Source organism: Dermochelys coriacea, chromosome 10, assembly GCF_009764565.3.
Source record: "Dermochelys coriacea isolate rDerCor1 chromosome 10, rDerCor1.pri.v4, whole genome shotgun sequence".
Lineage (NCBI taxonomy): Eukaryota > Metazoa > Chordata > Testudines > Dermochelyidae > Dermochelys > Dermochelys coriacea.
Genome location: NC_050077.1, coordinates 30300049 through 30313245, shown reverse-complemented (window position 1 = coordinate 30313245; position 13197 = coordinate 30300049). Strand labels below are relative to the sequence as shown.

The following is a 13197-nucleotide window of genomic DNA, read 5'->3' as shown; positions in this document are numbered from 1 at the left end:
AAAAAGGTATTATGGGATAAAACAACAATATTCTGCAGAAAGATTGGCTTCCTGCTGCTTAATCTGTAGCAAAGTCGGCCTGCAGCTGGCTGCTGCTGTGCATCCCCTCTGATCTGACTCCACTCCATGGGTCTGTACAAGTTTCAGGGCTCTGTAACAAGGACACTTTTGTTATCCTAGATTTCAGTATCCTTAGTAAAAAAAAAAAAAAAAGGGGGGGGGTGGAGGGGGGGTTGGGCTGGGAGTGTTTTATTAAAGGGAGAGTCCCCCAATTTCAGCCCTCTGTTAGTTAAATAAGGCTGGACATTTAAGTTCCACGAGGACATGATAAGATTAAGTATTTTCCTACTAGAGCTGGTCAAACAGTAAATAAAACTAAAAAAATTTAAGATTTATATATGTATTTTAAACTATTTGTGCCTGAAGTCACTGAGCAAGGTTAGCTCGGATTCCTGGAGTCAGATTATTCCTTAGTCAGTATGCGGACAATATCTGTGCACTTGCAGATCTCCCAAGCTTCATGAAGTTTAGCACAAAATGATCTGTCTGGAGAGTCATACCAGAAAATGCATTACTTGCTGTTCATTATTTATCTCAATGGAATTTTAAGCGTGTATTTAAATGCTTTGCTGAATTGAGGCCTGCAATATCTGGTCTCTGAGCAAAGAGCCCAGACAATACCATGTGACTAAGGTGTTCGGTCATATCACACCAATAACAACAGGTCCGAGTAGATGGTTTGCAAACAGTTTACAGGCTGAAAATTATTCATCCAAACTATTGGGCACATAATGGCTTATCTTTACAGAGCTCGGGATCTGTTAATTGGAAAAAGGGCTAAAATCAAAATTAGGATTATATGTCACGAATAGTTTGCCAGTTCTGTATTCAGCACGTAAACTTGTTTGTGGGCTAGGGCTAAAATAACAAGATCTGCTCATGTGGTTGGATTCCATTGATTGAACTACTGTGGAAATGGTATAATTTTTTCCAATAAATGGATTCCTGAGGCTCTAAATACAGTTGAGGGGAATATGTAAATACAGATGAGCACAATGAACCAGCTTCTTATAGCTAAATAATCACTGGAAATTAACTTGCATTACAACACTGATCAAAATTCAGCGCATTGGATCCTAACACCCATGATTGGTAACTCCAAAAGTAAGGGAAGCTGAGGTGGTGTGCTCACTAGATCTCACACGGCAGCCTGAAAAAAAACAGCTAAGTCCTGCAAATAGTCACGCGTGTGAGTAAATGTAATTGAAAAGGAGAGCTACTACCCTGAGGAAGTTACTCATGCTTTTTTGCAGAATCCAGTCCTGTAACTGCAGGTGTCCAGTGAATCATGATCCATTCAGTCAATAACTCCAGTATTACAGACTTCTGAGCAAATGGCTTGTCAAGTTGGTTGCTAGAATTATGACCAGTCCTCCTCGGTTGTGAGAATTAGGGTGGTGCAAAACTGACTTAAATATTTTGGGCAGTGTGGACAGGGGCAGAATCTGTCATTGTTTCATTTTGAGAGATTTTAGAGGCTTTGCAGCATTTCCTGCATGGGATTTTTCCACTGCAACAAATACAATTTTGAGAGTTCACGTGTTTCACTTTCTCTTCTTCTCTCTTGAATTCTTCTTCATCGGAATAATATTTTGCATTTTGAAGTTTCAAAGCTGGAAACTTAAAAAAAAAAAAGTAGCCCATTTGCCACTTTTCACTGAAAGATGGTCTCTTTTTAATTAAAACTCGCGTGATTTCAGGGATTTTTCGTAAAGTTCCAACCATTTGTTTGCAGTTGCAGTGATTTCTCCAAATCTAATGGGGAATTGCATTGAGCCAGCCTTAGCGCCAATTCTCCTGACTTGGCATATTTCAAATGGGTAATTATGGTCATGTACAAGGCTATTGTGACCTGGCAGGATGTCTCCCCAGCTTCACAAGCACTCACTGCCATCCTCAGTGGACAAAGAGGATGCATCCGAGAATGCTAAAGGAGTTGGCGGATGTGATTGCAGAGCCATTGGCCATTATCTTTGAAAACTCATGGCGATCGGGGGAAGTCCTGGACGACTGGAAAAAGGCTAATGTAGTGCCCATCTTTTAAAAAAGGAGGAGGATCCTGGGAACTACAGGCCAGTCAGCCTCACCTCAGTCCCTGGAAAAATCATGGAGCAGGTCCTCAAGGAATCAATTCTGAAACTTAAAGGAGAGGAAAGTGATCCGGAACAGTCAGCATGGATTCACCAAGGGCAAGTCATGCCTGACTAATCTAATTGCCTTCTATGAGGAGATAACTGGCTCTGTGGATGAGGGGAAAGCAGTGGATGTGTTGTTCCTTGACTTTAGCAAAGCTTTTGACACGGTCTCCCACAGTATTCTTGCCAGCAACTTAAAGAAGTATGGGCTGGATGAATGGACTATAAGGTGAATAGAAAGTTGGCTAGATTGTCGGGCTCAACGGGTAGTGATCAATGGCTCCATGTCTAGTTGGCAGCCAGTATCAAGTGGAGTGCCCCAAGGGTCGGTCCTTGGGCCTGTTATGTTCAATATCTTCATAAATGATCTGGAGGATGGTGTGGATTGCACCCTCAGCAAGTTTGCTGTTGACACTAAACTGGGAGGAGCGGTAGATACGCTGGAGGGTAGGAATAGGATACAGAGGGCCCTAGACAAATTAGAGGATTGGGCCAAAAGAAATCTGATGAGGTTCAACAAGGACAAGTGCAGAGTCCTGCACTTAGGACGGAAGAATCCCATGCACCGCTACAGACTAGGGACCTAATGGCTCGGCAGCAGTTCTGCAGAAGAGGACCTAGGGGTTACAGTGGATGAGAAGCTGGATATGAGTCAACAGTGTGCCCTTGTTGCCAAGAAGGCCAATGGCATTTTAGGATGTATAAGTAGGGGCATTGCCAGTAGATAGAGGGACGTGATCGTTCCCCTCTATTTGACGTTGGTGAGGCCTCATCTGGAGTACTGTGTCCAGTTTTGGGCCCCACACTACAAGAAGGATGTGGAAAAATTGGAAAGAGTCCAGCGGAGGGCAACAAACATGATTAGGGGACTGGAACACATGACTTATGAGGAGAGGCTGAGGGAACTGGGATTGTTTTAGTCTGCGGAAGAGAAGAGGGGGGATTTGATAGCTGCTTTCAACTACCTGAAAGGGGTTCCAAAGAGCATGGATCTAGACTGTTCTCAGTGATAGCAGATGACAGAACAAGGAGTAATGGTCTCAAGTTGCAGTGGGGGAGGTTTAGGTTGGATATTAGGAAAAACTTTTTCACTAGGAGGGTGGTGAAACACTGGAATGCGTTACCTAGGGAGGTGGTGGAATCTCCTTCCTTTGAGGTTTTTAAGGTCAGGCTTGACAAAGCCCTGTCTGGGATAATTTAGTTGGGGATTGGTCCTGCTTTGAGCAGAGTGTTGACTAGACCTCCTGAGTCCCCTTCCAACCCTGATATTTTATGATTCTATGTCCAAACATAAGCAGCCTAATAGACAAATCAGCTCTTTAGCTCATCCTTTGTCCAGGGTTTCCCAGCCTCCTCTCCCAGGGGTCTCTGGGTAATCCTACTTCTTTGCAGCTTCCCCATTCCTGCTAGGGTCCCTTCTCAGAGCCAGTTCTGCTTCCCTTCTGGGTACCCCAGCTGAGGGCTATCTCCTGAGCAGCTGGCCCTTTGTTCCAGGGACCCACCACCAGACTTAGCTCCACTTCTCTGTGGTTGCTCTCCCAAGACATAGTCTACCTCTGACAAGCCTTTTTTAGCCCACCTCTTTTAATTGGCTCGGTTGGGCCCACCTGCTCTGACACAGGGGAGCTGGGCTGGTCTACTCACAGGACCAGCCCCCTGTGACAGACATGTACTGCTGAGATTGAGAGAGTTCAGAATGGGAGTGTTTTAAATGGAACAACCCAAATCATAGGAAACCTGTGGTTCTAGGTGCACTAGACTGTGGAGTTAGGCATGGGATGGGAGAGACGACGGGTACATCTACACAGCAAACCAAGGTCTGACTGTAGCTCCGGAGACATACCCACGCTAGCTTTAACCTACCCAGCGAGGGGACAAAAGCAGTGAAGACGCAGTAATATGGACTTCAGCATAACCTAGCTGCCTGTGTACAAGCCTGTTGGGGACCTGGGTATGTCCTGGGGCTGCTAGTCCATGCAGTAAAGGAGCGAGCTAAAGGAGGAGTGAAGAGTCCCGCCCAGGAAAAGGAGGAGACAGCAAATGGAAGGCTCACAGGGTCAGCTGCAGCCTGGCTTTCGTCGCGGCATAACTCAGCAGTGATACGGGATTATGAGTGAGTCACGGGAAGATGAAGGGTTTTACTGGAAATGATATTAAAGTGAGATTTGTACCAAAAGAGTTGATGGAATTGATGCTCACTCTGATTAGCTGCTGTGTTGTAAGGAGCCACCGCCTGAGAAAATGCTGTTCTCTCATCAGCTGCCATGTATCTTTCCCATTAACCTGCCTTGATGTGTGCGCTTGTCACCTCTTTGGAGTTGGCCCCATGGCCTCATGGAGACCTCTGCTCTCTTTGGCTTGGTATCTCAGTTCCCAGGCCAGTACTTACCAGGAGTATAGCCTGAGCTTCCAATTGCTCCGTAACAACTGCTCTAGACAATGACAGGTGCCATGGGTGGACTCAAAAGGGACTAGCCTCTGGTCTCCTTGGGCAGCACACCTGTGCCTCTAATTGTGAAAGTGGGTGATTGGAATGCCACCTACTTGATGGCAAATATCTGTGCTGTCACACCTCAGCAGCAACATAAGTATTCAGATTCTCACCACAGACTCCTGTCTGAAGCTGTGTAGCCAAAGGGACACATTGGTGGAGAAAAGGGGCAAGGAGAGGAAAGGAGAATAACGGGCGGCTCCCTTTTTTTCCACCATTGCCTGTATTTATTTTCTTTAGAAGTGGTACAAGCCACAAGGTGGGATCCAGATCTGAGCTAGAACTCCCCTAAAGTCTGGATATATTGGGTCCAGGTCACCTCTGATATTCTCACTTTCTCCCTTTCCCTGTTGTGTCTCACTTCACCTCCTCCCCTGGTCTCTGATCCTCTCATTTAAAAAAAACTATGTCAGTTTAGTGCCATTGTGGATAGGTTTCTGGTTTCCCCCTATTGCATTGGCCTTCTGGCTAGTGATTTAAAAAGAGAGCTTTTGGCAGCAAAATAGGGTGAGGTAGCAGACCAACTGCAGGTAGGAGAATTTTAAAAATAATGAATATTTTTCTGATGCTTGATGAGCGATGCGGCATTTTGAAGACTATGTTGGACTTGTAAGCGATCTTTTAAGGCGGGGAGGGGTATTCCTGGTCTTAGCTTTTAGGCCGGGGGCTCTGTGTGGGAAACAGTCAGTCTAGAATAAGGTGAGGTGAGTTGGGCCTCTCTGTTTCAGGGAGCAGCCTGCTTTGTCTCTCTCTGCTTTTGGGTTATCGTTCTGAATTCTAAAAAAATAAAGTAGTTAAACTGCACAACCTTCTATTATCAAGATATCTTATGTTGTTTATTTCACTTCTCTGTTTGTATGCCATGAGCATAACAAATACGATCACTATGTTTATTACCATAGGCAGGTAAACACTTGGGGCCCGAAGGCTGAATGGAAGAGCCCACCCCATAGCATTTTGGCCCCCACATTCTAATGCCCTGTCTGTACTCCCTAAGTGTTACCCACCATCTGTATCATGCTCACAACTTGTTCTTTTAAGTTAAATTGTTGGCTTTAAGCTTCCTCCTCTCCATGTATGAATTACAGCGGGTGTAGTCAAGGGTGATGGTTTGAAAACATGTAATATACCCACAATTCCAAGGATGAGTAATTTCACAACATGAGCTGGTATGTTTGACAGTTATTTGATTTCTTTCACTATTATGAAAAGAACCCACAATGGCCAATGTGTATTAATTTTTTTTTTGCTTAGTTACATCTCCCCTTAATAGTCTGTGTTCACTTTTGTCACATTAGGCTCATGGCTGGAGATGAAATTATCCTGGACTCAATCCATAAGAGACATGTCTGACCCAGTGGTTAAAGCCCAGGGCTGGGTGCCAGGACTCTGGGGTCTGTCCTCATCCCTCACAATGGACAAATGAACATAATACTTGGCATTTCAATTTACCAGTCTGTGTTACTGCATGAGTAATACCTGAAGGGATGTCAGGAAGTTTAATTAATGTTCATGAAGTTCTTGAAGCCTGTGGGATGAAAGGGGCATAGAAGTATGGCAACAAAGGGGCCAAATTCAGCTGCAAATGCCAAGCATGAGACTTCCCCCTGTGTAGGGAATTCGCTGCTGATGCATTTGCACTGCAACCGGCCTCTGCCTCCAACCCCACAACACACAGGATGGGCATGGCAAAAGTTACACTTTAGCACAAGAATCTTCTACTGGTGGTGAGGTTGATTATGGATTCTAAATCAGCGGCACAAGCTTGAGTTGCTTGGAAACAGCTCTGATTTACATTGGGACTACTTGTGAGCTGTATCTGGTTCCCTAATGCTTCATCCTGCATCAAACTGAGCTCCAGCACATGAGGGAATTAAGCCCACAAACTGGTTAGTATGAAATAACATTATAGACTTTGTTGCATTGTAAATCCGTGCAGAAGTGTACTGAGAGACTAAGTGAATCTGCTGGGCCTTGTCTTTCAGGAGAGAGGTTCTCTGAGCTGCTGGAAAAGTTTGGATCTCATAGCACACCAGAATCGGCACGGAGTTCTCCTGTTCACCCGGCAGCAGTGAGTATTGACCCTCTGGGCGCTGAATACTTACTGCATCTTGGCTGCTTGAGGGGCACAGTGCAGAAAATGTCAGCCCAGTCGTGGATACTAAAAGGGAGAGAGAGTCACCTTTCTTGTGGTGAGACAAGGAGAGGATTAGTTGGTATCTAACACTTGTCCGGCTCCCTTAACTTCACCTTCAATGTGCAACACACTCAGGAAAATATTGTGCTAGTAACTTATAATAATGTCTAGTTCTTGTAAAGCAATTTTCAACAGTGGACCTCAAAGAGTTTTAGAAAGAGGGCGAGTACCCACTATCCCCATTTTACATCTGGTGAAACTGAGGCAAGAGCAGTGAACTGGCTTCTTCAATCCGTAGACCAACACAACAAGTTGGTGGCAGAGGTAGGACTAGAACCCAGAGTTCCTGGCTACTAGTTCGGTGTCTGCTTGCTGGATCACGCCACTGCTATCTTTTTGGGAAGAAGCATGTGACACTGTACATAGTGGTATTTATTAATTACCACATCACAGATTGGAATTTGTGGTGAGAATGTAAAACTCTGTTAATTAGTTAGAAATGTACTGATATCATTAACATCAATAGTAGTATTTCTGCATCCAGGCAAATGAACCATGAAAGCCTGTTTTAATTCTGACTGTGTAGCAGGGACAGGCTGGGAAGGAGTAAGGGGGGGGAAATGCTTTCATTATCTGGACTGTCTTATTTTGTCCTTAGGTAGATATTTGGAAAGTACGTCCTCGGGGTCTTCGTCACGTTCCCAGAGTCCCCTGCTGCTGAGCCCTGCAAATTCTCATGGCCCACTCATGGGAAACTCGGCACATTCCCCACACTCAAGCTCACAGTACGTACCATATCACTCACACTAGAGCTCCTTAGGAATTTTTTAATGACTTTTTTTTTTTCATTGAAAAATGCTGATTTGTTGACAGCAAACCAATAAATCTCATAGTGTTGGAAAACCATGTTGGGACACTCTGAAATTGTCAAAATGTTTTGTCTGGGCCACTTTCTAAATGAAAAATTCTGGTTCCCGGTTCAAAATGACTTTTCATTGTGAAATGTAAGTGATTTAGATTTTAAAAAGTTTTTTAAAAAGAAAAATGTAGAAATCAAATGGAAGAAATTTTGAAATTACGTTTCAGTTGACCCAAACAAAACCTTTTGATTCATGAAATTTTTTGAAATTTTGACTTTGTCCCAATTTTGAATGGTAAGAAATTTAAAACTTTCAAATATTAATGGGACAGGGAACTAGCTCTAAGTACACAGGCATCAACTCATAAAGTCTGCAGGCTTGTCCTGTCTGTTTCTAGAACATTATTGTATTGCCGTAGTGCTTATAAACCCTTAAAAGCCCCCATTACCAAAAAAGTGTCAAAGGTGTCTATGCAGTGGTCATTGTAGCCATGCTGGTCCCAGGATATTAGAGAGACAAGGTGGGTGAGGTAATAGCTTTTATTAGACCAACTTCTGTTGGTGAGCGAGACAAGCTTTTGAGCTTACACAGACCTGAAGAAGAGCTCTGTGTGGTTCAAAGCTTCTCTCTCAACCAACAGAAGTTTGGCCCATAAAAGATATTACCTCACCCACCTTGTCTCTCAAAGGTGTCTAGTGATTTGGGGGGGCACAACACTGAGACACCTGAAAAGGGCCTGATTTCATAAAGTGCAGAGCTCCCGCATCTAAAAATCAGGCTCTTTAAAGAGGCCTCAACTTGAGCTCCTCAAAATTGAAGAACCCCAGATCTATAGTCATTTTCTCTCTCTCCCTCTTTCTCATTAAAACTATCCTCTAATGTCCAGGGCTTATCTACGCTTAGAACGCTCCAGCAGCACAGCTGCGCCACTGCAGGCTCTCAGCGTAGATGCTACCTGCCGGGATGTGTAGGGGTCTCCATTGGCGTAGGTAATTCACCTCCCTCAGAGGCAGTAGCTGGGTTGACAGAAGAATTCTTCTGTTGACCTAGTGTTGTATACATGGGGACTTAGGACAGTTTAAGCCACTGCTCAGGGGCGTGGATTTTTCACACCCTGACCGACTTAATTTTCTAGTGCAGATCAGGCCCCAGTGTTTGTCTTCAGATACATTGACTGTAACTGGTCAAGTACTGGAGGAAGGATAAGCAGTCACTCAGTGTCTTTCATACTGTTGCACTCTGTGTTGTTTTTAATATTATTATTATCACTTGTATTATGGTAGCACCTAGGAACCCCAGTCATGGACCAGGACCCCATTGTACAACACAGAGCACAGCTACCGCCCCAGAGAACTTAGCCTACTATGCTATAGGCAGTCAGGATCTACAGAATGCATTTACACCATTTCCATCCCTTTAAAGGTGAGGGAGAGTCCAAGGCTCACAGATGTCTGAGGGGCCAGCATGGCATGTCTTTTACAACATGCCCTTGATTGGAGAAGTCCTGCAAGGCTGTTTTCAAACTGCAGATCATGGCCTCGTGATCCACTGCCCCACCCTCGGGCAGTCATTTCCACACAGTGCAAAGTCAATGGCCGTGCTATCCCTTCTGATCTGGCAGCATTTCACACCCGCTCTGTGCTGCGGGGAGGGGTAGGAAATGACAGCACAAAGGGCTAGGGAATGGAGAACCAGGCTTTTTATTTCTATGAAGTGTGGCACCTTGTGTTGTGTCTATATGTTTTAATTCCAAGATTCCTATTTTGTAAAGTACAAAGCCAGGCTCTGCTATGTGCAGGGAGGGCTTTGCTGCCGGCTCCACCTATAGGAGTGCCTGGCACTGTTAAGGTTGCATTAGCATTGGTACTAGAGTGTGGCATCTCAGATTAGGGCCCTGCTGCTTTTCCTTCCTTGCACTAGTGTAAATCCGGGTAATTCCCAGAAGTCAGTGGAGAGGAGGAAAGAGAGAGGAAAACCAGCCCCTTCGTTCAGACACAGAAAATCCACTTGGCAGGTGAACTCCACAATGTGCCCAATATCAGCTCTATATTAGGGATTTGCAGAGGATAATATTTGGCACAAAAGGCTTTAAGCCACTTGCATCAATGGACTCATGCCTGGAGGCATCTGTACAGAGGAGAGAACTGCTCATCTATCTGGCAGCCTTCTAGACCCGCCTGGCTTCACAATTAACCCTATTTACTGCATAGCATAGGCAGTAGGTCACCTGGCTTGGCACTCACCTATGTGCATGAGGGAGGTTGCCGGTTAAAACAGTGTTCAGCTCCAATAAAGCAAAAGTTCTGCTAGTCTCCACACTAGGGTGACCAGATATCTGATTTTATGGGGACAGTCCCATATATGGCACTTTGTCTTATTATAGACGCCTATTCCCCCGTCCCGATTTTTCACGCTGCTATCTGGTCACCCCATCTCCACCTGGGGGATGTAGAAGAGGGTAGGCAGGCATTGAAATAGCCACCTTCTAGAAGAAACACCAGCATTCAACCACTTGAAATCTCAGATCTTGGAGGACTATGAACCCTGTGTGCAACTATGGTATAGTCTAGACTCTTACAAAGTAGTGATCCTATTCTGTACAGGCTCTTATGCCACACTCATCAGCCCAGTGGCTGGACATCTTCCACTAAGCAATAGGATTAACATCTGCAACGTATGGCTTTATTCTCTTCCTCCCTCTTCCCAGATAGTGCAACGGATGTGCTTTTTTTTTTTAACCACTATGTTCGATGGCATCTTATTTCCTAAAAAGATTTCTTTTAGAAGTTTCCTTTGCAGGGCTGGCTCCAGGCACCAGCTTTCCAAGCAGGTGCTTGGGGCGGCATTCAGAATGGGGCGGCAGGCCGTGTCCTGCAGTGGCAATTCGGTGGCACCTCTGCCGCTCTGGCAGCGGCGACAATTCAGCGGCGACTGCTTGGGGCGGCAAAATTGGTAGAGCCACCCCTGTTCCTTTGTTGTAAAAATATGACGCCCACACTTTTCGCAATATTCTGTGTTCCCCAGGTTGTATGACAGCCACGAGTTTAAAGAGATGGGGCTGTTTAGAAGTATGGAGAAGTTATCTCTTGTGGTGATTGCATAGTTCAACAGATCACATAGCTCAAAATACAACACGATGACTATCAGGAAATGAAAAGATAATTTAAGTAACAGGTTGCGTACAGGTACAGGTTATTACATGGATGTGGTTAGAAGACTTTATCTTAGAAGAGAGCGAACCAGTTAGTTACCGCCTTTATTTACTAAGGATGCGTGGCCTTATCAAGTGGTTGATGCCCACTGTTGCTCTTCCAGTAATGGCAGCCTTGGCTGCTGCTCCAGCACCTCCACGCTTTGTCCCATGCTGCTCCCCGTGCATGGGGAAAACTCCCTAGCAATATTTATCAACCTACCCACAGTATCCACTTCAAAATACCTCCCTCAAACGTGCCTCTGTTGTGGTGCCTACAGATCATTCCCACCTGGCGTTGATTAGGCAAATAACTGCTTATGACTTCGGCTTTTCTGCTGAATCTTTTTTATTGTTACCCCCTCCCATCCCACTGCCACCCCATTGATTAGTTTCGTCCACACGTTGTGCACTGCCTATCATGAAGATTGTAAGCTGTTTGGGATAGGGAATCTCTTCTTCATTACTTGTTCAGGCAGTGCTGACCCAATGGGCCCTGGTCCTCAGTTAGGATTCTTAAGAACTCCATAATACAAATAAACAACAATAACAGTAATAATATTTATCTCCATAAAGGTAGTGAATTCCCCCCCCCACCACCACACCAATAAGCACCTGAAGCTTTATCTGTTTCTAGTCCTAAACTCAAATCAAACATATTCTTGAGGTTCAGAATGGTTTTGCTTAGTGTTTTCTTCACTCCCATTTTCAGGAAGAGTGGGGGGAGAGGGGAGGCAGAGGTAGAAGAGGTTGAGAAGGATAGGGAGATTGCAGACTCAGGAACAAAACCAAATGCAGAACTTTTCATTCGGCAGTGGTGGTGACTTGCTAGAACACTACTGTGTTATTACAGATGTACTCGATGGCTCTATAGAATAAAACAGACCATTGTTGTGTCTTCTGCTAACTCTTCTGTTTCTTGCAGCTACTCCCTTGAATCAGGGATTCAGTGCATCTCCATAGCAAAATCCTCTGGGTTGGGGTTGACGATCAGTGGCGGATCTAACAGGCCAGAGGGTCCCATGATTTATGTTCAAGAGCTTATGCCAGAAGGGGACTGTTACAGAGTAAGTCAACAGCATGGAGGGCTTCTGTGACCTATGAAACAGGAGTCTTTCCTGAAAGCTCCTGCTGTTTTAGAAGGAGCTCTCACTGGGATGGGTGAATAATCTATGGCATGGGATAATAAGGATGTGTATTGCAGGAGAATACTTTGAGCAGAGTGTCACTCTTTTTTGGATGCACTAATCCTGTGGCTAAAGCTTGATGCTACACAGATGTCTCCCTCGTTTAGGATGGGCGGCTCCGGCCTGGTGATCAGTTAATTGCCATCAATAAAGACTCTTTGGTGGGCAGCACATATGAAGAGGCCAGAAAAATACTTGCGAAAACCAAATGCAGGTAGGCATGCACCAGCAGCCCAGGCAAATAAGTTCCTTGGGTACAAAAAGCATTTCCTATTATTTTCAATAAAGGCCATATCTTGAGATAGCTGCTGAGTGTTAGGTAGGAGACCTGCACATTGTTCTAAGCTTAAGGTGCAAGAAGAACCTCCCATATTGGAGACCTTCATACCTCAGGAGGTCTTGAGTACATGGAGCTTCTTGCATCATAATCAGGAATGGCAGGAGACCTTCCCAACCTGTCAGTCTTTGTATTGCTTTGCAATGAGCATGTTCCATCACACAGACCTTTCAAAAGTTCTGCAACAGAACTTGGGCTCTCGTAAGAATCCTATCTGATGAAGACAGCTCTAATATTGTTGCATGTTACACAGGCAATTAACGAGCTTAGCTCAGAGGAAAGACCACAGAGCTATTCCCATGAAAGTTCTGAAACCTTAAGCATGTGTAGTTTTTAAGCACTAACAAAACTTGCTTATTTTCAGACATGAGGGAAACACAGAAGTGGCCTTTATTCCTGGAAGGGGACGATTACATCCCGGATTCTCGGTTCATAACAGCAGCCAATCACCACCTCCTAAGGCCATGGGGAATGGTCTTAGTTCTTGCAGGTTGAAAGTCCACGTGAGGTCACCTGAGGTACGTTGAAGTTCAGTATAAGACCACAAAGGCCGACCCCATGATTTCCATCTCCAATCGGATTACTGTTTTTAGGGACTCTGTGATAATCCTTCCAGATTAGCTGTTTGCAAAGTCAGCAGTGTGGACCCATGTGGCTCTATTTGCTCTCATATGGAGTTGGGTATTTTACATCTGAGATCTTGTTTCTTCTGGTTTGGGGTGACAAAGGATCAGTCAATTGAAGGGATGTGTCTGAAGGTCACTGAGATGTGTTTTCATGTCCAGAGTCCTGGTTCAAAC

The 13197-nt window shown here is 44.8% G+C and overlaps 1 protein-coding gene across 1 annotated transcript in view; it reads left to right on the top strand.

The window, feature by feature from the left end:
• The window catches only part of LOC119862033 (syntaxin-binding protein 4-like), a 123205-nt gene that overhangs the window by 74540 nt on the left and 35468 nt on the right, over window positions 1-13197 (top strand). The window contains 5 exon segments of the mRNA XM_038417880.2: window positions 6675-6761; window positions 7482-7608; window positions 11799-11940; window positions 12168-12274; window positions 12762-12915. Of these exon segments, the coding sequence (XP_038273808.1) occupies window positions 6675-6761; window positions 7482-7608; window positions 11799-11940; window positions 12168-12274; window positions 12762-12915 (617 nt within the window).